The 21,876-nt window shown below is 41.0% G+C and overlaps 1 protein-coding gene across 4 annotated transcripts in view; it reads right to left on the bottom strand.

Moving 5' to 3' along the window:
• TRIM55 (tripartite motif containing 55) overlaps window positions 1-21,130 on the bottom strand; it is a gene marked incomplete at its 5' end in the record, with an annotated part of 40,091 nt that extends 18,961 nt beyond the window's left edge. For 2 of the 4 annotated variants that reach the window (XM_079796530.1, XM_079796532.1), the window contains 8 exons: window positions 20-309; window positions 1,557-1,681; window positions 1,787-1,809; window positions 2,160-2,393; window positions 12,310-12,405; window positions 14,560-14,725; window positions 20,280-20,452; window positions 20,963-21,130. In XM_079796530.1, the coding sequence (XP_079652656.1) occupies window positions 20-309; window positions 1,557-1,681; window positions 1,787-1,809; window positions 2,160-2,393; window positions 12,310-12,405; window positions 14,560-14,725; window positions 20,280-20,452; window positions 20,963-21,130 (1,275 nt within the window). The remainder of the gene's footprint in view (window positions 1-19; window positions 310-1,556; window positions 1,682-1,786; window positions 1,810-2,159; window positions 2,394-12,309; window positions 12,406-14,559; window positions 14,726-20,279; window positions 20,453-20,962) is intronic. The other 2 variants (XM_079796531.1, XM_079796533.1) reach the window with 2 other exon arrangements.
• Window positions 21,131-21,876: the final 746 nt, after the last annotated feature.

The following is a 21,876-nucleotide window of genomic DNA, read 5'->3' as shown; positions in this document are numbered from 1 at the left end:
AGTACTCATGAACGGTTACCTGTGTCACTGGGGCATCTGCAGCAGGTGGCAGGGCTGCAGGTGGCTCTGGAGAGGAAACAGGAAGTGTTTCTGGGGCAGCTTGGACCTCTGAGGCCAGCTGAGAGGGCTCCAAGGCTTTCTCCGGACTTTCATCTTCTTCTGATGGCTCTGTTTGAACATGTTCTACCTCTTCGAATTTTACTTCTTCTTCTTCTTCTTCTCCTTGTCCTTCTCCCTCTCTGTCTCCTCCTCCTTCCTCTTCTCCTTCTCCCTCTCCCTCTCCTTCTCCTTCTTCTTCCTCTTCATCTTCTGGTAAGGTAATGTATTTTTAAATCATTACAATGACCACTACAGCCATGAAAACAATTAATGGCCAGGGCTAGGGAAATAGTCTCTAACAGAACTTGACTATCGCCCAAGTACACCATCATGCTGGAGTTTCGCGCTTCTAGTTAAATGTGGACAGGACAAATGTGAAGGGGGCCAAGTCATCACCATCTTCCTTGCTCCCCTCCCCAGTATGATGTCTAGTCCTCACCACCACCATGCACCATCCCCCTGACTCCCAGAGCCTGTTCATATTGTTACCACACACTATCACATCTACAAGCTCCTGAAAGGTTAGGATTGCCACTTATTTATCTCCATCAAGTCAAATGAAAATGCAACTCCAACTCTCTTCTTTATCTAGTCTTATTTTAATTTATTACTTCCTTTGTTCAGTGAATGCTGACTTTTGCCACAATTAATGTCATCTTTTCCTAACCCGTTACTCTTAATATACCCTCAGACAATACTAAGGAGAGATGATATTAATTTTTCAAAAGATCCATCCGGAAAATTTGCTTCTAAAGTTATATCTGTGGACACTAATACAGCTTCCTGGCATTAACAGTAATCTAACTGAGGTGCCTCATCACCTAAATGGGCTAGGATGGATCAAGACCATCAAAGACTTGGTCAACTCCAAGGTTATTTTCCTCTTTTCAGTTATTTCATTAGGATACATTTCCAGGAGTGGGATTTCTGGGCCAAATGGTAGGGATGCATTTCTAACTCATGGAGTACATCTGGTCACATGGACCAAGTTTTATTATCAGGTTATGACTTATTCTTGACTTGCTACTATTCTTGCCCTTGAAAGTTTGATTAAGTGGATGTGCTACACTATCTATCCAGATATCTTCTATGTTTTATTTTTATCTCATCTCTAACCTTGCACCTGATGACATCTTACATCATTGTGGCTAATGCCTTGTGTAGGGTTGAAATTGAGATTTCATCATCACCATCAACTATTAAGTGTTTGACTACCCAGAGTCAAATGCCCAATAATGGCATTATAATGGGCACTGTGATATGCAAAGCTAAATTAACACTGTCAACAAATTGTATGATTTTGTAATGAAATAGAGCTTCGCATTAGATTATAATCCTTGTAAAATTGTCACCATCCATTCTGAAAGTGACTCTGAATCCACCTTTCCTCCCACTGAACTCCTCTGCAGCTTTCACACACTTGCAATTTTGGCCAAATGGTCACAAGAATAACAAACCTCTGTAAAAATCAATTTCGCGTATTATTTTCTCTTCTCTATTGAGATTGACTGTGAAGTGGTTCATGTTCTCATAACCATGCTCTATTTTCTCCATCTGAAATGCTTTCGATGCTTCAGAAATTCTGCAACAAAGACAAGTTGCTACTTTCTGTCACTGTTTACAGTTTGATAGTTTTGGATAAAAATGAAAAATATTGCATTTTTTCCATAAAATGAAAATTACTTACTTTTGTAACAGGGTTTTGGCATTCTGTGAAAGCAAACAAAAGACAAACCTACTTAAATTCTTTTCATCAAACATGATGTTGAGACTTAATTCTTTCCTTTGCTGACTCTGAAAATCTCATAGTTTAAATTTTAAATGCCATAAATAACTGCTCCTTTATACCAGAACCATCTTATATTTAAGCAATGTCATGGTCCCTTAAATATATGCTCATGAAATTGTTTAAGCAGATGGAGAATAAGCACATAATGAACTTATATTTTAGTTGGTAAAATAGATCAGAATGAGATGTACATAACAAAAATGTGATGACAACTACTTCTCCAACACCCATCTGCTTGGTTAGTTTCCTCTGATGCCAAAAGGAGACTTACCTGCAGAAACACTGCCATTTCTGGCTCATCCATGAACTGGATTCCTGACTCGACCAACTTTGATACATTCTCCAAATGATCAGAATACTTTTTGATCAGAGCACGGACATGTTCCAGTTTTTCCCCTTGAGTTCGGGTAATGACTTGGGTCATCTCATTCTTCCTCTCCTCCAGGATGCCATACAGGTAATCAAACTTCTCACAAAGTTCCTGTTTCTGTTTTTTGCAGCATTCCTATTAGTTGGGTTAGCTAATGTTAGAAAGTGTTTGGAAAAATCACCTGGGCATTTTGGGAGATAAGAGAATTTATTTATGTAGAATACTTTCCCCTTAAGCTATCATTGACAGATACCTACTGTGTTAATACTTTGAAAATCCCACTTTTATCAAATTTGATACTTGGCCAATCCAAAAGCATTCAAATTGGCTAAATGGATCAATTATTTGTCCATCTTCTGTTCTTTATAAATGGATAATTTCATACAAATTAAGACAGGTTTTATTTTAAATTATATATTGGTTATATAGCTTATAGGTTTATATTTTGCTTTGGAATGAGTGTGTGTGTGTGTGTGTGTGTGTGTGTGTGTGTGTGTGTGAGTGTGTGTGTAAGGAAAAAACTATGGTACTTCCTGGTTTGTACCCTCAGTCTTTCTCTGTCCTGTCTATACTGCTACTGTTGTTGTTCAGTCATCCCATGTAGATTCTGAAGCTTCCAATGGCCTTGGCATCTGGGATGCCCCCTTCAAGCCAACAAACACGCTGCTGCCAAATTCATTTTCCTGGGATACAGTGCTTTTTCTCTGTTATGACTCCCCATTGCCTAAAGAATAACACTTTAACTTTACAACTGGCTTTCAAATCTTTTTATTACCTGATTCCAGCTTTCCTTTGCCATATTTTACTCTTCTCCATCACTTACTATGTCTGTGTCCAGCAAAAATGAATCACTCACTTTCTTTTCTCATGTTCTCCCTCTGTTTAGAATGTTCTTCCCCAATTCACAGTTGCAAACACTAAACTATCTTGAAGACTTGTTGAAATATCACTTCTTTTATGGAGCTTTCCTTGATCTCTATGGTCAAATGTCATTTTTTAATCTTCTGAAATTCCATAATACTTATCACTTATGTCATATACTTGCATTCAGGTGCTCTATTTATCCAATACTGTCTAAGAGAGTAAAATATTGAATCTAGTCTTGGATTCCTGGAGGGAAAGGCTGTATGGGAAGTCAGCCCCGCTCACTTGAGCTATGTGACTAAAGCATCTCCAGTACCATCCAGCTCCCTTTATACTCTGAATCCATGCTTAAATCCAGTTAGCCTGGTCATTGGCCTTTTGGTGTTTCAAGCTCCAGTAAGCTTGATGTGTGTGTGTATACCTGTCTCCTTGGACTTGACCATCTGGGTCCAGGACCTTTATGGCTGAGAGCAGGTTTTGAGCCATGATGATCCAACCTAGCTCTCCTGCCTGGTGGGTGCTTCCTAGATCCAGCCAATTTATCTCTGACATATCCGACCTTTGTATGACCCTTATTACCTGTTCTTTTATTTTAGTAAACATTATTCTCTTGGGTATCACATATTTCTTTCTTTACATGAGTTTCTTAAATATCTAAATTATAGTCTCCTTGGGGATAGAATCTGGGTCTGCCTAGGACACATACCACCTTGGTCAGTTGTTCAATAAATATCTGCTGAATAAATTTTTTAAAATCATGTTTCATTTTCCCCCAATTTCTCTACTATTCTCAAACTAAGAGGGGGAAAGGAATGACTTAAAGCAAATTGTTAATTATGAAGATGCTCCACAAATGTGCAAACAATACATCCTTCATTCCACTGCCTCCATCCTATTTAATAAAGGGGAAATATGCTAATTGACCCTCATGCTGTCACAAAGATGGCGGCACCCACAGCCAATAAGGAGTGAATATGCTAATTGACTGCCATGTCCTCAAAGATGGTGCCACCCACAGCCACAAGATGGCAGCGCCCAGTCCCCTCAGCCCCACCGGGGTGCCTGCCTCCGGAGTCCCCCAGTCCCCTCAGCCCCACAGCCGCCCAGGTCTGGCCCGAGGCACAGGCAACACTCGGATGTTGGCTGCCCAGCCGCCCAGGGCTGCCCAAGGCTCAGGTAACCAGGGCTGGCCAAGGCTTGTGCTGCCTCCAGTGGCAGCACCAAAGGTGAGATGGGGCATTGCCTTCCCCTGATGGCCAGGTTGCCTCCTGCCCCTGAGGGCTCCCGGACTGTGAGAGGAGGCAGGCCGAGCTGAAGGATCCCCCATTCAGTGCATGAATTTTCATGCACCGGGCCTCTGGTTGGATAATATAGTTAGTTCTCATAATAGTATTGCTGTCATCCACCCATCTATTCATTCATTTAACAAAAGATTCTTAAGCATGTCATTTGTGCCAACCACTGTGCAAGGCTCTGGGGACCTAGCAATGAATTAAACATAATTCCTGTTGTCAAGGAGCTCTCAGTTCACTGAATGAGAAAGACTATGGACCAATAATATAATATAACCTAGTAGGCTGAATAATTGAAATATATTATATTAAGAATTTATATCAGGCTTCATAGAAGCATAGAGGTGGGGCCTTAATCAACTCTTTGTGTGGGTGGAGGATATCTGAGGGGAACCAGACGAGGGTGGTGATATTAGCTCAGGAAGTGGTGCCCAAATTTGGCCATAAAGGATGAACAGGAGTACAGGAGGGGATGAAAATGTGTAGAGTCTTGGTAGCTGTCAAAGTAATAGGACAAGGGCCCACACAGCATGTCCAGACCTGAAAATTGCTGAACTTACCAAATTCCCATCCATTTCCATCCCTTTATCTTAAGATTTAGACTATTAAGCAGCCTAGGAACTGAAGCCTGTTAGTAGCTTCCCAATCAAACTTTCTTTCTCTGTATTACCTCCTGTTCTAAGCTTACAAGCAACTATGTGCCCACTGCATTCCTGAAATATGCCTTTGATGTTCAGATGCTGTACTGCTTACTGTGACTATATGATGGTTTCTAGCTTATTTTTCTAAAATGAATTGTGCACTTAATACATTCATAATAATGAGTATTATATTAGTATGTGATACTAGCAGAATGTCTTTGTTTCATAAAATTTTTCTCCTACCTGATTTAATATGTGTGAGAACATTCTTTTCAGTGAGGCTAATGTGAAGTCATGTGTCATGGCTAGTGTATTCTTTCAGGTCAAAGATAAGATCACTAAGTTGGCCCATATAATTTTTATTTAGTGGCTTAAATGGAATACCAAGTGTTATTTTATTTTTATTCTGTTTTTTTAATGATTTGCACTTTATTGATTTTTTTTATAAAATTGCTATCATTTTAATAGCAACTATCATTTGCTTATACTTTACAGTTTAGGAAATGCTACCCCATGGCTAGACTTTCAGCAGCTCACTTTTTCCCCAGGCACTTATTGCTGTCTGAAATGATCTTGTTATTCATGTGTTTATTATCTATCTCTTCTACTAGAATAACATCTTCCTGAAAAGCAGGTGCCTCTTCTGTTTAGTTCACCAATATTTTCCCAGCATTACCTGTGCAGACAATGCCCACATGAGAAATATGGTGTGAATGATTGAATGAATGAATGAAATCTAGGAATGGTCAGTCCTCATTCAAAAGTTTCTATTTTGTTCTGTTCCAAAGAAATGGGTATTTAACTGGATATCCCAAGCCTCTTCTTAATTCAATGCTCAAAAGAAAAAAGCAAGAAATCGCTATGCAACCCTAAGGAAACCATTTTACCTCAGAACAGGTTTTTTTTCCTTAATCTGTACATTAAGGGATGGGATTAAATAATTGCTCAGATTCCTTCTTTCTCTACAGTTCCAATATTTTAGTTTATGAAATGCCTCTTTATATCTCAAATGCCTCTTTTGATTCCTGGCGAGTTTCAAAATGGTCATTTATAGCACTAAGATATAAATTGCATGCTTTAGCCCTGCAATGTCAGCTTGGCATTGTGCCATGGTCACGATAGGAAAAAAACCTGAGACAGTTGTGACCACTGCTCTTACCATGTAAGGAGCATGGCTTTGTGACAAAAATAGAGCTGAAGATAAGCTTTTAGCCCCACCACTTGTCATTGAGCAACTGGCTCTGCCAAGCCTACCAGTATTCATATGTCTACCACGTTCCTCCATTCGAGATACACTTGTTTGGAGCTGCAGCTCTGGGTCTGTAAGTGCCCACTCAGCTTCACTTGAAATACAGTGCTTCAAAATTCCCTTCAATAAGCAAAAATAAAGGTTTAAAAAGTAGACAGTAGATTAATAATACTAGAGAAAGAACTATATTAAGGTAGGAAGATTCTCTCAAGGAAATCAAACCCAACTCCTCACTTATAAAGACCCATTACAAACACTTGGAAGAAGTCCCAAGAGTGCAGACTAGGATGAGAGCCCAGGTCTCTGCTAGGCTGCACTAGAAAAGAGACCGACACATTAGAAAGACACTGTCTCTCCAGGCACATGGGCTGGAGTTCAGCCCCTCTCCAGCCATCCGGCCTCTGTGCTGTGTTCAGTGGAACAACTCTATTCAATGGCCTTGGGCCTCGAGACTCCCAAACTCATGCTTTTTTTTCTACCATATTGTATTGCCCCCACTTCATGTTAGAAAAATAATGTTATAATTTATGAAAATTCTAATGTTTACTCCTGGAGTTCTTGGCATTAGGGGTTTTGTGGACTCATTCTGATCATTTCAAAGTTCCTTGAGTAAACTCCCTGGAGGCTAAGGGCCAGGTGAGCCCCTCCTGACTCAAGCCCCATGGTTCAGTAAAAGCCATGAGACCGAGGCAAGCTGAGCAGCTGTTTAATTCAGTCCCATGTGCTCTGGGTAGTCAGTATGTTTCCCGGAAGAGGTTCAGTCTCCCTTGCTTACCAATATTTTAAGTTACCGTAAAGATTTCTAGATAAAGATAGAACTTCCGTTCATGCTTCACCCTCCTATCATAATCGACCAACAGCCTGACATGCTCATTCTGATTCCTTTTAAAAGTTGCTACAGATGCTCCAGTGGTTTAAATGACCATGAACATCATTAGAATAAAATGACTCTGAGGATGATACAAGGTGACACTTATCGAGCCCCTGGCCTGTGCCTCTTACACCAACTTGGTCATCACGACAATGCTGTCAAGAAGGTATTATTATCCCCAGTGTATTGTTAAAGAAATTAAGGGACAGAGAGCTGAAGTAACTACTTGCCCAGGGTCCTATAATTAAGTGACAATGCCATAATTAAACTCTGATATGCACCCCTATGTTCATTGCAGCATTATTTATAATAGCCAAGATTTGGAAGTGGTCCAAGTGCCCATCAGTAGATGAGTGGATAAAAAAAGCTGTGGTACATTTACACAATGGAATACTGCTCAGCCGAGAGAGAGAGAGAGAGAGAGAGAGAGAGAGAGAGAGAGAGAGAGAGAGAGAAATCTTACCCCTTGTGACAGTATGGATGGACCTGTAAAACATTATACTAAGTGAAATGAGCCAGTCAGAGAAAGACAAGAATCATATGATTTCACTCATATGTGGGATCTAATGAACAAAATGAACTAATAAGCAAAATAAAGACAGACTCATAGATAGAGAGCAGGCTAACAGCTGTCCGGGGTGGGGGGCGGAGGGGGGGGATGTAGGGGCCGGGGGAGTAGAGAGATTGAACAAAAAAGAAAAACCTCATGGACACCAATGTGTGGTGATTGCTGAGAGGAGGTGGGGTTGTGGGGAGGTATAGAAGAGTGTAAGGAGGAATAAATGGTGATGGATGGAGATTTGAGGTGGTGAACACACAATACAGTGTATGGATGATATGTTGTAGAATTGTGCATCTGAAACCTGTATAATTTTGTTAACCAGTGTCACCCTCCCCCCAAAAAATACAATAAAAATCAAACTCTGAAATCTGTTCTTTTAAGCACATGTTATATTGCCATTTGAATACTGCCTTAAAAATTAGGGCATGCTTATTAAAATGATTCTTATTATAGTCATGGACAATGTTTCAAAGCTGTTTGGGTAAAATCACTATTTTGGAAATACAGTGGATTTTTTTTTCACTGCAAAATTATTAGAGAATTTTATTAAAGTTGACATTTTTCAGATATTGCAAATGCTCAAAATCAAATATTTATTATTCAATTTGTAGCTGTTTCCCCTAGACAGGCATCCAGGAAAACAGGATTATTTCTAGCCTGCCTGCCCACTAGCCTCAGGAAAGCCAATATTAATTGTCTGCTCTCTTGGGGTCCAGTGATATAGGATAAGTGCCACTTACAAAGACTATATGGGGGAGGTTACATTTTCTAGAGATGAAGAATGAAAGTCAAGCACATTTTTCTGGAAGCAGAGAGCTCCCGAAGTACACTTCTCCACTCCCACTAGCAGCTCCCCTCCTCAGTCCCAGCCTGTCCCAGGACATCTCTGGGCCTGGTAAGGTGAGGGTAGGTAGCCCCAGACCATGCCCTTGCAATACAGAGCCCTGGGAATGCCCCAGCCTGAGCCACATCAGCCAAGATGGCTAGAAGGACTGAAGGCTCTTTCATCCATCATCAGAACACAGCAACAGGGAAAATGCAACTCCCCTTCTCACACAGCTCAGACTTCCCTCCTGTGACTATGCCACTCTCATCATCAATGGGAACTCACCTCAACTGAACACATTACTTTTAAAGGATAACAAGGAGTCCACAATGTGATTTCTCCTAAGCTCAGCAGCTCGCCAGGGCCAGTCCTGGGCCAGGTGCCTGCCCAGGCCAGCTCTGCAAGACACTGCATGATTAGGGACAGAATTAGACATGTAAAGGGAATGGACACTTGACCAAAGGGCAGATGTCAGGCTCCTCGTGGGGAGAGGCAAGTAATTAGGGAAGGACAGAGCCCACTCCAGGGGCTGCTCCATTTCCTGTCCCTCAGGGGTTCCTCACCAATCAGAAAGGATAATTCTTTAACAACAGCTCCCCACCCCCTGGTCCACAGCCACCAAAGGCTTTCCAGCAGGTGGTGAGCAGAGCCAGAAAGGGAAACAACAACCCCAGGCTGAACAAGGGACACAGAAGCTCTGGGACCCTGACCTGAGTACAGAATTCACCTGCTTGGCAAGGTGGGACAATTTCACTCTGAGCCAAGGACCCAGCGTGCTTCACTAGCTGGCTTCTGGGCCAGCAGGAAGTGAGCCGCTGGTGCTTTGCCCACTGATAAGGTCCTACCTCTACAGGAGAGCACCTTAGCGATTACATACGTGCACAATGTGACCATTTTGTGGCAGTGTCTCTATCCTCAGGGCCTCCTGCACACCCCACTGTATTTCAAGTAGGAATCCTACAATCAGATACTTCCATGGGGCTCTGAGCCAATCCCTGCATTTCCTGATAAGCCACCTAAACTGATCTGAAGAAACTGTGCTTATCTGAGCCATAGTCACTCATTCATTCACTCATCCTTACTTATTTTATTGGTTATTAAAAATGTCAAGCTTGCTTTAGAAAAATGTGGAATGCAGGGATATATAAGGAAGACATTGAAAATTGTCTGTGGTCCCACTATTCACTGCTCTTAACCTGGAGTCCCCCCTCACCCCCCTCCCATGGATGTATATGGGGTTATTTTTTAATATATACATTCCATACTGTTTTATATACCACTTTTTTTTATCAGATTTTCTTAAGATAAAACCCCAGAGTTGAAATAAACAGGTAAAAGAGAGAGGCACTTTTAAGACTCCTGCCGCCCTAGCTGGTTTGGCTCAGTAGATAGTCTGCCTGTGGACTGAAGGATCCCAGGTTTGATTCCAGTCAAGGGCATGTTCCTAGGTTGCAGAATGGATCCCTGGGCTCAGGTGGGAGGCAACCAATAGATGTGTCTCTCTCATATCAATGTTTCTCTCTCTCTCTCTCTCTCTCTCTCTCTCTCTCTCTCTCTCTCTCTCTCCCCCTTCGCTCTCTCTAAAAATAAATAAATAAATAAAATCAATGGGAAAATATCCTCAGGTGAGGATTAGCAACAACAACAACAAAGACTCCTGCCAATTTGCAGTCTCATCTTGAAGCCTTCCAGGAGACAATCACATACCCTCCTCTAGTAACCTGTGAAAGTACTTATAAAAGTACTATGTTTGAGGAACGTTTTTATCAGTAATTATAGAGATTATAATTCTGATGGTGGCTTCCAGGAAGTTCTTCCTGACATCTGCACTAAATCTGTTCTGCTAACATAACTTCACACCTGTTCCTTCTAGTCTTGTTCTCAGTGGAAATAAAAACAGCCGCTTCCTATTGCACCTGAGCTCCCAGGAAAAAAACTGTTGTCTAATCTCTCCGCGCCCTCTCAGTGTCCTCTGACACTGGCTTTGCTCAAAGCCAACTGCGACTCACCGGACTTTTCTCCTGTATGTGTCCCCAACCTAAACGTCCCTCACAGAAAGCCCTCCCATGATAGAGGTATCTCTGATGAAGGCCAAGCAGAGACAAGTATAGAGATTATCTCACTGGCCCACAAGCAACACACTCCTATTTATACACTCAAGACTCAGTGTGGTACTACACTGGAGTGCTGATTCATGGCTTATTGATTGAGTTGTATTTGACCTTTACTATAAATAAGTAAAAAGAAAAATGTTACTATTGTCCACTTCAGAATCTATTTGGCCTTTTCACCAAGAGAAAATTTTTCTTCTATAAATGCATCCCAGATTTATGGATTTTCATAGGAATATGAGTGTGGAGAAGAGAAAAGATTGACTTTCATGAACTGTGAATCTAAAATGAGATGATTATGGCCAATATCTTGAAGTCATCACCTAGGAACTGGCCTTTGGCTTTTGATAGAATGTGCCTTTCTAATGATAAAATAATAAGACTAGGGCATTTGCTGGGCACTCACCATATGCCAGGTACCATGCTAAGCATTTTGCTTATGCTCCTTTAATTTCTCACAGTACCTATGAAGTAGGTACTATGATTACTCCACTTTTACAGAGGAGAAAACTGTACATGTGCTTAGTTTTTTAAAAGTAAGAAGCAGAATGAGAAATACAACACAATGCAATTTATAAAATTAAAAGACATGCATATAAAACAATACATATTTTATAAGGATACAGGTAAATGGAACATCAAGCATGTTAGAATGGTTATTTACAGAGAAGAGAACAGGAGTGTAAAATAGGGATAGAAGGAAATAAATAGATAACAAGAGGGGCCTTGCCCACAAATATGAATACAATAAGCCATGAACTGAGCAGTACAATGCCTCAACTCTCTGCACCTAAAGTCCAACTAAAAAACAAATTACCCTAAAACTTTGAGCAGGGAGGGAGGAATAAATGGCTCCAGGATACAGGGCCAGAGACCTAGATGTCTTACACCTGTCTGTCTGCAGCATGGCTCAACTAGTCTGTGAATCTTCAAGTCTTGAAAAGATATCTGCTACAGAGCTAAACCTTTTTAGGTTCCAGCATTTTGCCTTCAGCAATTACAGTTTATCATTGACCTTGGGAAAAAAGTGGATTCCCTATGTTTTTAACATGCCAAACCTAAGTCTGAACTAAACAGCCAGCCATTCATCCATTTGTTCATCAAGTTTTCATTGAGTGTTTATTATGTGCCAGGTACTGGGCCAGGCAGAGGGCAAACAGAGTTGAAGAAACCAGAACTCGGGCCTCCATGAGCTCCCAGTTACTGAGCTATTCCCTAAGCACAATCAGGCAGATCTCTCTTCCTGCTGGCCTTTTGTGGCCCCACTGTCAGAGCACAAATATGCAGCTCAAACTAGAACAAGAATTCCTAAGGCACTTACTAGCATTTCTTAAGACGATTTAGATTTCCACAAAGAAATTGTGTTATAAAGGCTGACAACACTCATTTTCATTATGGGGAATTACTTTCCCTGTAGCTAATCTTTCAAAATGGGTTGACCAAGAAGAGCAATGCATATAACAAAAACCTAGTAAATGTGGTAAAATCACAGGAGGTGAATATTTTAGAGACATGTCAGGAAGGAGGTTCTTCTATAAGGGGAGATTGAAATATTGAAATGGTTTTCTAGTGTGGTGTTAAGCCACACCCCTAGGAGTTCAGTCTTAGGTTACACTTCTGTGGAGTCTTACTTACCTCAATAGTTTTACAGGTGTCCTCCAACTGGCTGATCACTCCCTGGACTCGATCATTGCTTCCCACAAGGACAGCAATGCCATCACTGAGCTCAGACTAATGAAAAGAAAAGAGGGGTGCAAGATCTTAGGGGTTTTCTAGTCAGCACTGATTGTGAATTAATCATAGTATTGTCCTCATGGGTTCTTAACCTAGGATCCATAAAACCCAAAGGAGGAACAGAGAGTCTCAGGAGGTCCGTGAACTTCCTAATCTTGTAAATAAACTCTGTATGGATGAGTATAGAAATGCATTTGTGTGGGAAGAGGCTTCATATTTTTCATCAAATTCTTACCAGACTGTGACTCTGTTAAAAACATTAAGAATGCTAATTATAGGCCATAGATAGAAAATAGCATATTCAAGCTAAAGAATTGTAAGTATTGTTTATAAATTGAATGGAGCCCAACATGTGACATCAGGAACAGAAAATAAATGATTTGCCGAGTACAGATGAGGATTAGTTTTACTAAGGAAATGTATATAATGATTACTCATTCATCTATTCACTTATACTTATTTACTTATACTTATTCAACATATACTTATCATGCGCCTTCTATGTGCTAGGTGTACACATACTCATGTACTAGACTAAGTCACTACAATGTAACTTGAAACTAATAACATTCAACTGGTTCTAGGGGAACTTCCTCTCAGACTCTTGACACAAAGAGATTCCATTGTTTGTACTTACTCCCTTCCCAAGGTTGGCTAAGGAGCACAAAGGAACACAGAATGGGGAAGTAAGAGATCCACCTGCTTGGTCCAACTCTGCCTTTAACTTCTCTATGATGTTGGGCAAAATGTGTAATCTAATTTTCTCACACTTTAAGTTACAAGAGTAGTGGTTGTAAAACAATTTAAAGCTGCAGAATGCTTTCTTCAAATGGAATAAATGGATGAAAGTGAAGCTATTTTGGCCAAACAGGAGTGGGGTAGAAGTCCTGACATCTATCCTTCTGTTAATCCCACTTGAGTCTCCAGGGCTCTGAGGGAAGCAGTGTGAAACTGGTACTAGTCAGTTCTAGTACACTAAGACTAGGGGTAGAAGGAAAGGAGGAATAAATCACAATTAGATTAAAAAATAAATGTTATAGACGTCTTATGAAATATTGCGTTTTTAGCAGTTAGTACTCACTGGTTGGGTACTGGTGTTGCCCAAAAGTTTGGCTTCCAAATTTGATCCTTAGTAAAACACTGAGCAAATATGAAATCTATGATTCTAACAGGAAAAAAAAAATCGAGGTGTCTAGAGTGGCTACACCTATTTGAGCACGTGACTCCACATTTATTTGGAACAAATGGTAAGTTCCTACCTGTCCATGGGTGAGACCATATTGGCAGGTTGGTGGTAAACTGGTGGAGATGTTGCATTTGGTCAGAATGAGGGGACTGAGACTGAGGCCCTGGGGTGGGGGTACTCAGAGGAGGCCTTTCATCTACTGGCCTAGGGCGAAAGGCTAGAAGGTGGGTTTAACCTAGTGTTGAAGGGCAGCCCAGCAATATTTTATTTATTTTCAAATATGTTTTTATTGATTTCAGAGAGAGAGAGAGAGAGAGAGAGAGAGAGAGAAACATCAGTGATGAAAGAGAATCATTGATTGGCTGCCTCCTGCACACCCCACACCGGAGATCGAGCCCACAACTCAGGCATGTGCCCTTGACTGAAATCGAACCCAGGACCCTTCATCCCGCAGGCCCACACTCTATCCACTGAACCAAACCAGCTAGGGCCCAGCAATGTTTTAAATTGTTCTTAAAGAAATGCCATTCATTGTATCTCTCCTGTACTAGGAGTGGAGGAAATCGGGGGTGGGGGTGGATGTGTGGAGATGGGGGGAAGAAATCTTTTGTTGGTAAATGAAGAAAAATATTCTGTGACTGGAGTAAAAAGGTATCTTTTTCTTATCTGTAGTCTGAACTTCAAATAATGTTTGAGCAGCTAAAGCTCAGATTCCCATAACACTGTTCATCTTCAGTAACCTCCAAAGGGCGCAAAAAAAGCAACCCTTCCCCTCCAATCCCCTTCTTGACCGCCCCCCTTCCCTGCCCACCCCCACTCCCGCATCCCTTCCCTCTCTGGCCTTCCCCACCACCCTCCAGAGACTCAAACGTGAGGTCACGTGCACGCAGCATCCCTTCCCACTGGACCCTCCATCCTTCCTGTCTCAAGGGGCTGCAGAGGGGGGGCAGGAGGGAGTCCATTACCTTCTGCCTCTGGAACACGTGAGTGAGGGGAGCCACCTGGCAGTCCTTGTGTGCCCCAAAGATCTTGCACAGAGAGCAGGTGGGCACCTCGCAGTTTAGACAGTAGATGTTGATGCGCTCCTCTTCATGCTCCTCACACCTGGGCTGGTCGGACTTCTTTTCTGGTCTGGGAGGAGGTAGCAGATAAATGTGTCAGCTCCCAATGGGGCAGAGCCGAGATGGGTGATCAGCATCGCAAATCCCAACTGGCCCCTGTACTCAACAGCAACCCATTCCAGAGGGCTCCCAGAGCCCTCCAAATTCAGTTTCCTTACAGTGATGTGCCTGGGGTGGTGGAGACTGATCTGTAGCATTTGCCAACTTCCGTGGTGTTGAGTATTCCCAGCATGGCAAATTTCAAGTTATGGGGTGTGTGTGTGTGTGTGTGTGTAAGAGATCAACCAAAGGACTTGTATGCATGCGTATAACCATACTAATGGACACAGACAGGAGGGGGTGAGGGCACGTGCTGGAGGGTGGGGGTGAACGGGGAGAGGTCAATGGGGGGAAAAGGAGACATATGTAATACTATATGCAATACTTTAAACAATAAAGAATTAAAAAACAAAACAAAACAAAAGACTAGTGCAATTCCTGAAAGTTCACATTGGGCTCATGCATTAGGAGCATGCTCCAGCACTGTCTCCACCGCTCACTAGTTTCTCAAGAGAACTCCTGCCATTAACCCAGAAAGTTAAATGTAAATAACTTCCTGAGGACTTGGCAGTGGTTAGGAGTGGGCAGTATGTGCTCAGGGAATGTGGACAATTATACCAAATAGGCAATCAGAAAAATGCAAAACGCTGTTCTGGGATATAGTGAGCGTTGGAAGTGCAAGTCTCACAGATAATCCCCGAGTTTTAGTTTTCCCAACAGGTCAGCACCAGCTAAAACTTTTCAAGCTACAGCAGCTAATAATGGAGCATCGGATTTGTAAATGCTAGAGAGAAGATGAACAAGCAATAAAGAAACCATGAGGGAGGGGTGACAAGTCATTGCTACTTAAGGATAACCTGTTAGCTGTGGAATCACCTGTAGTGTCCAAAATTCATAGCGCATGGTAGCACCCTGTATATTCCCCTAACCGTCAGCATGGCTTAGATGTTATGATCAAGATAAAAATTGTACCAAGTTTCCCTAGCTGGTTTGGTTCAGTGGACAGAGTGCTAGACCACAGACTGAAGGGTCCCGGGTTTGATTCCCATTGAGGGCACATGCCCAGCTAGTGGGCTTGATAGGGGGCGGGGGGGAGTGTGTGCAAGAGGCAGCCAATCAATGAGTCTCTGTCATTATTGATGTTTCTATCTCTCCCTTTTACTTTCTCTCTGAAATCAATAAAAAAATATTTTTTAAAAAATTACACCAAGTTGTAGTGCTTTAGGTTCCCTCTGGTGAGTATGGTGGGAGGTGTGGATGTAGCTGACTCACACAAAAACCTGGAATTTTTATATATCTTATCTAAAGACTGAGGCTGATGATAGGTATTTGAAAAATTTAAATACAAATCCAAAACCTTGCAAACACATGGTTATTTAGAAGCATCTCAGATTTGGAACTGAATATTTTTTAGCTGTTATCAAGATCTACTTTAAAAACACTGCAGGTTTTTATGGGCCATGATATCAATATGAGGGGTTATGACCAGCATTGTTAAAATAAAATAGCCAATACTGTGAACTGCATGTAGTAATAATAAATATTGATATGTGAAACTTTTGTTTCAGTTGTACATATATGTATGTATATACATATGTGTGTATGTATGTGTATATATATATATATCAATATAGACCTGAAACAAAATATTTATTTCATGTATACCTACATCCATCCACGTATGTAAATGTCACTAGATCACAAAGCAAAATATACTTCCTAAGTGATAGATGAATTAAGATGTTTGAAAACCACTAATATTGATGTGTGGTATAATGTAGGTATAGACCCAGAACTCAGAGAAAGTCAGTGAATGTGCCGATTTACATCTATAAATCCCTAGGTTGAAGTTGAGTGCTTGAGACTGGGAGAAGTCCTGGGTCTGGTAAGGAAATTGTATGGACTGCCAGCTTCAAGATTTCAGAATCTGATTTTTATAAAAGGAATTTTTGCCTGGTCTCGTGGCAATATGTTTTCCATGAAGTCTGTGACCTCCAGCCTTGATTTCTGCCATATGCCTGGCAGCTACCGAGGAAAATAAACCAAAACAGAGAACATTTATCTCCCCTCCCAGATCTGCCTGTTTCCTCCACTAGAATGTGAGTTCCATGAGGGCAGAGGGACTGTCTTCTTTTTTGCTGGGTCCCCAGGGCCCGGGCCAAAGTTTTGCATAGAGTGAGTGCTCAGTAAATATTTATTGAATGAATGAGTGAGAACTGAAAGAGAATTTGCCAGATTAATAGATAGCACTCCCCATTAATCAAACCACTCATCTGGAAAAGGCATGTGAGATAAGGGGAAAACCCCGGGTCACTCGGCATTTATGAGTGGTTAGGAGACCAGACAACAGCCTAAAGACTCCATTGATAAATGACAAAGCCCTCTGGGGGTTGTGAGGAGACTGGGAGTGGTGATTTGGTCTTTGTTTGGTCAAAGGTTTCTCCACCTCTAAAACTTTCCCCCTCATGTGTTTCCACCTCATAGTAAATATCAAGCAAGTGTCTGGAGCACACTTATTGAAAAATGGCATAGGTGATGCTACTGCGGCTCACCTCTCTCAGACACTTCCTGTGGGCAGCCTTCATCCCTGTGATGTTCTGATGTCAACAGCTCTGACCACAGACAATGTTATAGAACTCAGGTATATTCAGTATATACAGTCACTTAAGACATGGAAATAGCCATAGGTTCTATGTTTATTTTTTTATTGTGATTACTTGTTTTTCATAATGCAATAGACTAAGAATTACTTCTCATGTCCCTTATTAGATTTTTCTTGTTTAGGTGGCAATGTAGGTCCACAAGCATTCCCCACTTATAAATGAGTATATAATGAAAATCTTTAGACAACTTAAAAGATATAATAGACTTGGGACAAGCGTGGTGTGTAGAAGAAAGATGTAAATGCCCTTTCCTAACAAGAGGGTAGCCAAGCTCACAGTTGTGGTTCAGGGCTCAGTGCCAAACGCTGTCAGTGGCCCTAGGCATTCAGTGCAGGCAAGACTCAAGGAGTCCGTAGACGGTACTCTCTGGTCTCTGAGGTTGCTGTGACCATCCTAGAGTTTTCTGAAGGGTGGGCATCTGGTCTTAAAGAGGCATTTCAGGAAGTACCTTTAGAGTCAAAGCTTAATTTCAATTCAGCTTCTCCATGTGGTAGCTGCGTGGCCTCAAGCAAGTTATTTTACCTCTTTCAGGCTCAGCTTTTACTCATATTTAAAAACTGGGCTAAGGGTCTTCTAATTAAATATTGCAGAATTTAAATAAACATATGCATTTGTTTATTTATGTTTCCTGTTGAAGTCCTACTAAAACAAGAGGTCTGGTGGTACTATTTGAATGTTTAAAATTATACATATGAATTACTATGAGTAAAATATTGAAAACTTTAAATAAGGTAATAATAATAATAATTAGCCACAACCTTACAGGATTGTTGTGATAATTCAAGAATTACACATGATCCATGTGTAAAGCACCCTGAACAGTGGTTGACATATACTCCGTATGTATTAGTTTTACTTTCTATATTTTAAAGTTAATTATTATGTTCATTATTAATATCAGCAAAATTAGTTTCTGCTCTTGTCATTCCCCCCTAACTGTACCTAGTTCAATACCATGCAGAATTCTAGATAAAAGGGCCAAGTTTTGTCCAGACCAACAATTTCTAGCCTTTCTGTAGGAGGTCAAAGTTCACCAGCTTCTCCCCTTTCTGCCCCCAACCCCAATGACTGTGGGTCAGAGCTGAGTTCATCTCATTCTGTATATTCCAGGTTATTCCAGAGTCACCTAATATATCCTAAGATTCAGGATTCTGAGCTGATAAGGCTTCCAGCCACTAGGGAACAACTGGGTTTCCGCCCAAATATTTGTCTGAACCCTTTGTGCAACCTGTGGTTTTGTTACCAAATAAAAATGTCCCAAAGGCAAGTCTCAAGTTTAAAAAACAACAGCATAAGAAGAATTCAATAATCACAGAAATACCCTTAGTACACTATGAGCTTCATTGCTGGACATTTGGTTCCTGGCTTTTATACAATTTGCTCACCTGGGCACTATTTTTGACACATGTACCACACAGACTTTATAGTTAACTAATGTGTCTTGTAGTTTTACTAATGCTACAAGTTTTAACATCTCCTCTTCTCTGGACTTCATAACAACTATTGTTATTTCACATGTTTCAAGGCCTTGCTGTGGCAAGTAGAAAAATGGAAAATCATTGCAATAACTAGAACATGTAGGAAGGTACTGTAGTAGGCATGGAATCAGTTATTATATAAACTTCCTTAATAACTGGTTGATAACTCATTGGCTGGTTAACTTTTTTAAAGAGATAGTGTGTGTATTTGCATTTTAAATTAATGAATTACAATGAAATCCAAGCAACAGCAACAACAGGACTTTCTTCTCAAGAGACTTTTGACTCAAGGGAAATAGTCGACTATGTATCTCTGCAATATGTCATCAGCAATCATTCTTCTTCCCCAGTTCCATCTATATCCTATCTAATTTAGTTTTGAATCATAAGCAGAAACTAATAGCTATAGTGATTATACTAATTATATGTTCGATTTATAAAGCAGCTTTTCTTCTAAGAGTGCAAGGCTCTCAGAGGCATGCAGATGTTCCATAAATACATGCCTTCTAATTAGAATCACAATGAGGTCATTTCTAAATGGTCTTAATATTGCTATCAAGCTTTGTGGACCCGCCTGACCTGCATACAATTGAAGGAGGGCTCTTCATACCATGCCTTCTAGGAATGAATTCTCACAGTGTTGTCTCTAGGAAAAGAACGCTGTAGCCAATATGATTTGATGAAGAAGAAGCCTCCTTCCCTTTAAATGATCAGGTGTATATACTGCATATCAATCAATCAGTAGGTAAATGCTAATAGTATGCAGTAAATACAATCTAGAGATAGGGAAACATAATCTGAACTCCATCTTTATTTTTCTCCCATGTCTCTACACTTTAAGTTGCTAAAGGCCAGGACTATATCTTGCCTTTCAATTTCCAGAGTCAATTCCATGACATGTTAGAGAGTTTTGTTTTTATTATCATCTAGATAATTTTAAGATGAGACTGTCTGAACTAGGAATGGACTATTTGGGAAGATGCCATTTCTGTAATTTCCTATAAAGTTTTATGCGATAAATTTTTGGCTTTGTTGAATCTGGAGCTACAAAGATCCTGTGAAGTACAGAAATGGCCACACTGAATGTAATACAAAGCTTTGGGTGGAGCAGCATTATGCCTCTTTCAATGTCACATGTGGACTGGATTAGTGTTGAGTTACTTCATTCTTAAATTGATACAAAAGCTTGGTCACTATCTCCCTTCTCCCTTCCCATGAGCAACTCTCAATCCCACTGGAAAAGACTGACTTAGAAAAACATTTTGTTATAAAGCAATTAGCCTGTGATTGATAAACAAGCATTCAGTGTAGTGACCCACTAAAACAACCAATCAAATAAATAAAAACAAGCTTCCAATGGGTTTGATACATGGAAGAACCATACCTGGTGGACTCCTGCTTATAGATGTCAATGATATTTTCCACCAGCAGGTTCCTCTGAAGTCCATATATCCCATGTCTGTCCAAAACCACTTCGTGCCTACAGGATGGGCAGCGGAATCGGCCTCCTGATGCCACCGTGGTGCCTCCTCTTGTGGGCAAGTACGGGTTAGAGGCCTGTTCTTGCCAAGCAAGAAAAGAGGAATTGAGTAATGCCATGGGTAGCTTTTCTGAGACGCCTCTTCATTCTCTGTTACTACAAACAACATCAACTTCTACTTTAGGCTTGCCATAAGATAATCCCTTAGGGCCTTATCGGCAAGTAGTCCTAAAACACAGGCCCAGCTCCCATCCACAGTCAACTGCAATGTATCATTTTCACCATGAGGTAATTTTCCATCCAGTGTTTTCATAACCAAAAGTTCCCAGCCAGAAACTCCAACATTAATGTATTGGATAGTAATTCATTTACAAATTTGAAACAGATTCCATTTAAAAAACACACACACAAATTTGATTCGTAGCATTGAAATAAGAGGAGGCTAACAGCAAAGCACAAAGCAAATCATTAATTTTTTTTCTTGAAAATGAATGCAGCTATTTAAAGTTTTCTAAAGGAATTCACCTCAAAGTTAAGCACTTGATTCCGAGGAATCTTTTCCACCCCTACATTCCAAACAAACCTACCTGGAAGATATCACTGGCGCATTTCCTACACAGGTTATGCTGACAGGGAAGAATGACCACAGGCTTCGTGAACATCTCCAAGCAGATGGGACAGATGAGTTGCTTCTCCAAGTTGTCCATGGTCTGCTGCTCCTTGGAAAACGACTTATAATTCAAAGATGCGCTCATCTCCTAGCCGTCACAGTGTGCACCACCAGGGAAAGGGTGCTCCGAATGGTCTCTACAAGTGTTTCCTGGAAATAATTCCAAGGATTGTGTGATCAAGTGTCCTTCATGTTTCTTTCGGTGGAGGACATTGTTTGAGGCCCAGGTTTGGAGTGGGAGCTGGGGCTGTTTTTAGCAGCGGGGGTCATGTGACAGAAGGCTGACTTGTCCATATAAGCCAGTGACAGGAGGACAGATTCTGACAGGTGACAGACAACAGGAGCCAACATTCCTACCCCAGGGAGTGAAAAGAGTGAGTGGGAAAGAGGATTACAAACTCCATTTAGACGGGGTTGTGAGGAGAAGGAGGTCGAAGCAGACAGTTGTCAACAACAAATGCGAATGAGCATGCTGAGGAGTCACGGAGCCCTGCCCTCTGTGATTCTTTGGTAAGGACTTGGTGACGAGTTTCTCCGGGACCGGGAAAAATGCAGCCCAGACAAGAGTCTGACTGTAAAATGAATGCCATTTCTGTCCTGAGAATTTAGAAAGTGAGTTATCCAAGTAGCATGATCATATCATCTCAGGTGAAAATAAACCATGCCTTGAAAATCATTATCCCAGCTTCACAAGAACAATCATTGAAAAGACTTGCTCAGTGTTAAATATTACATCTTCGCAAGCGTTGTGGTATGGAAAACATTCTAACTTAAAAGCTGATTTCAAATCTTTTCACTATGAAAGTGTCTACAAAGTAAAAAAAAAAAAAA

The sequence above is a fragment of the Cnephaeus nilssonii genome (genome assembly GCF_951640355.1).
Source record: "Cnephaeus nilssonii genome assembly, chromosome: 18".
Taxonomy (NCBI): domain Eukaryota; kingdom Metazoa; phylum Chordata; class Mammalia; order Chiroptera; family Vespertilionidae; genus Cnephaeus; species Cnephaeus nilssonii.
Note: the sequence above shows the minus strand (reverse complement) of the source record. Positions and strands in the feature narration are given on the sequence as shown.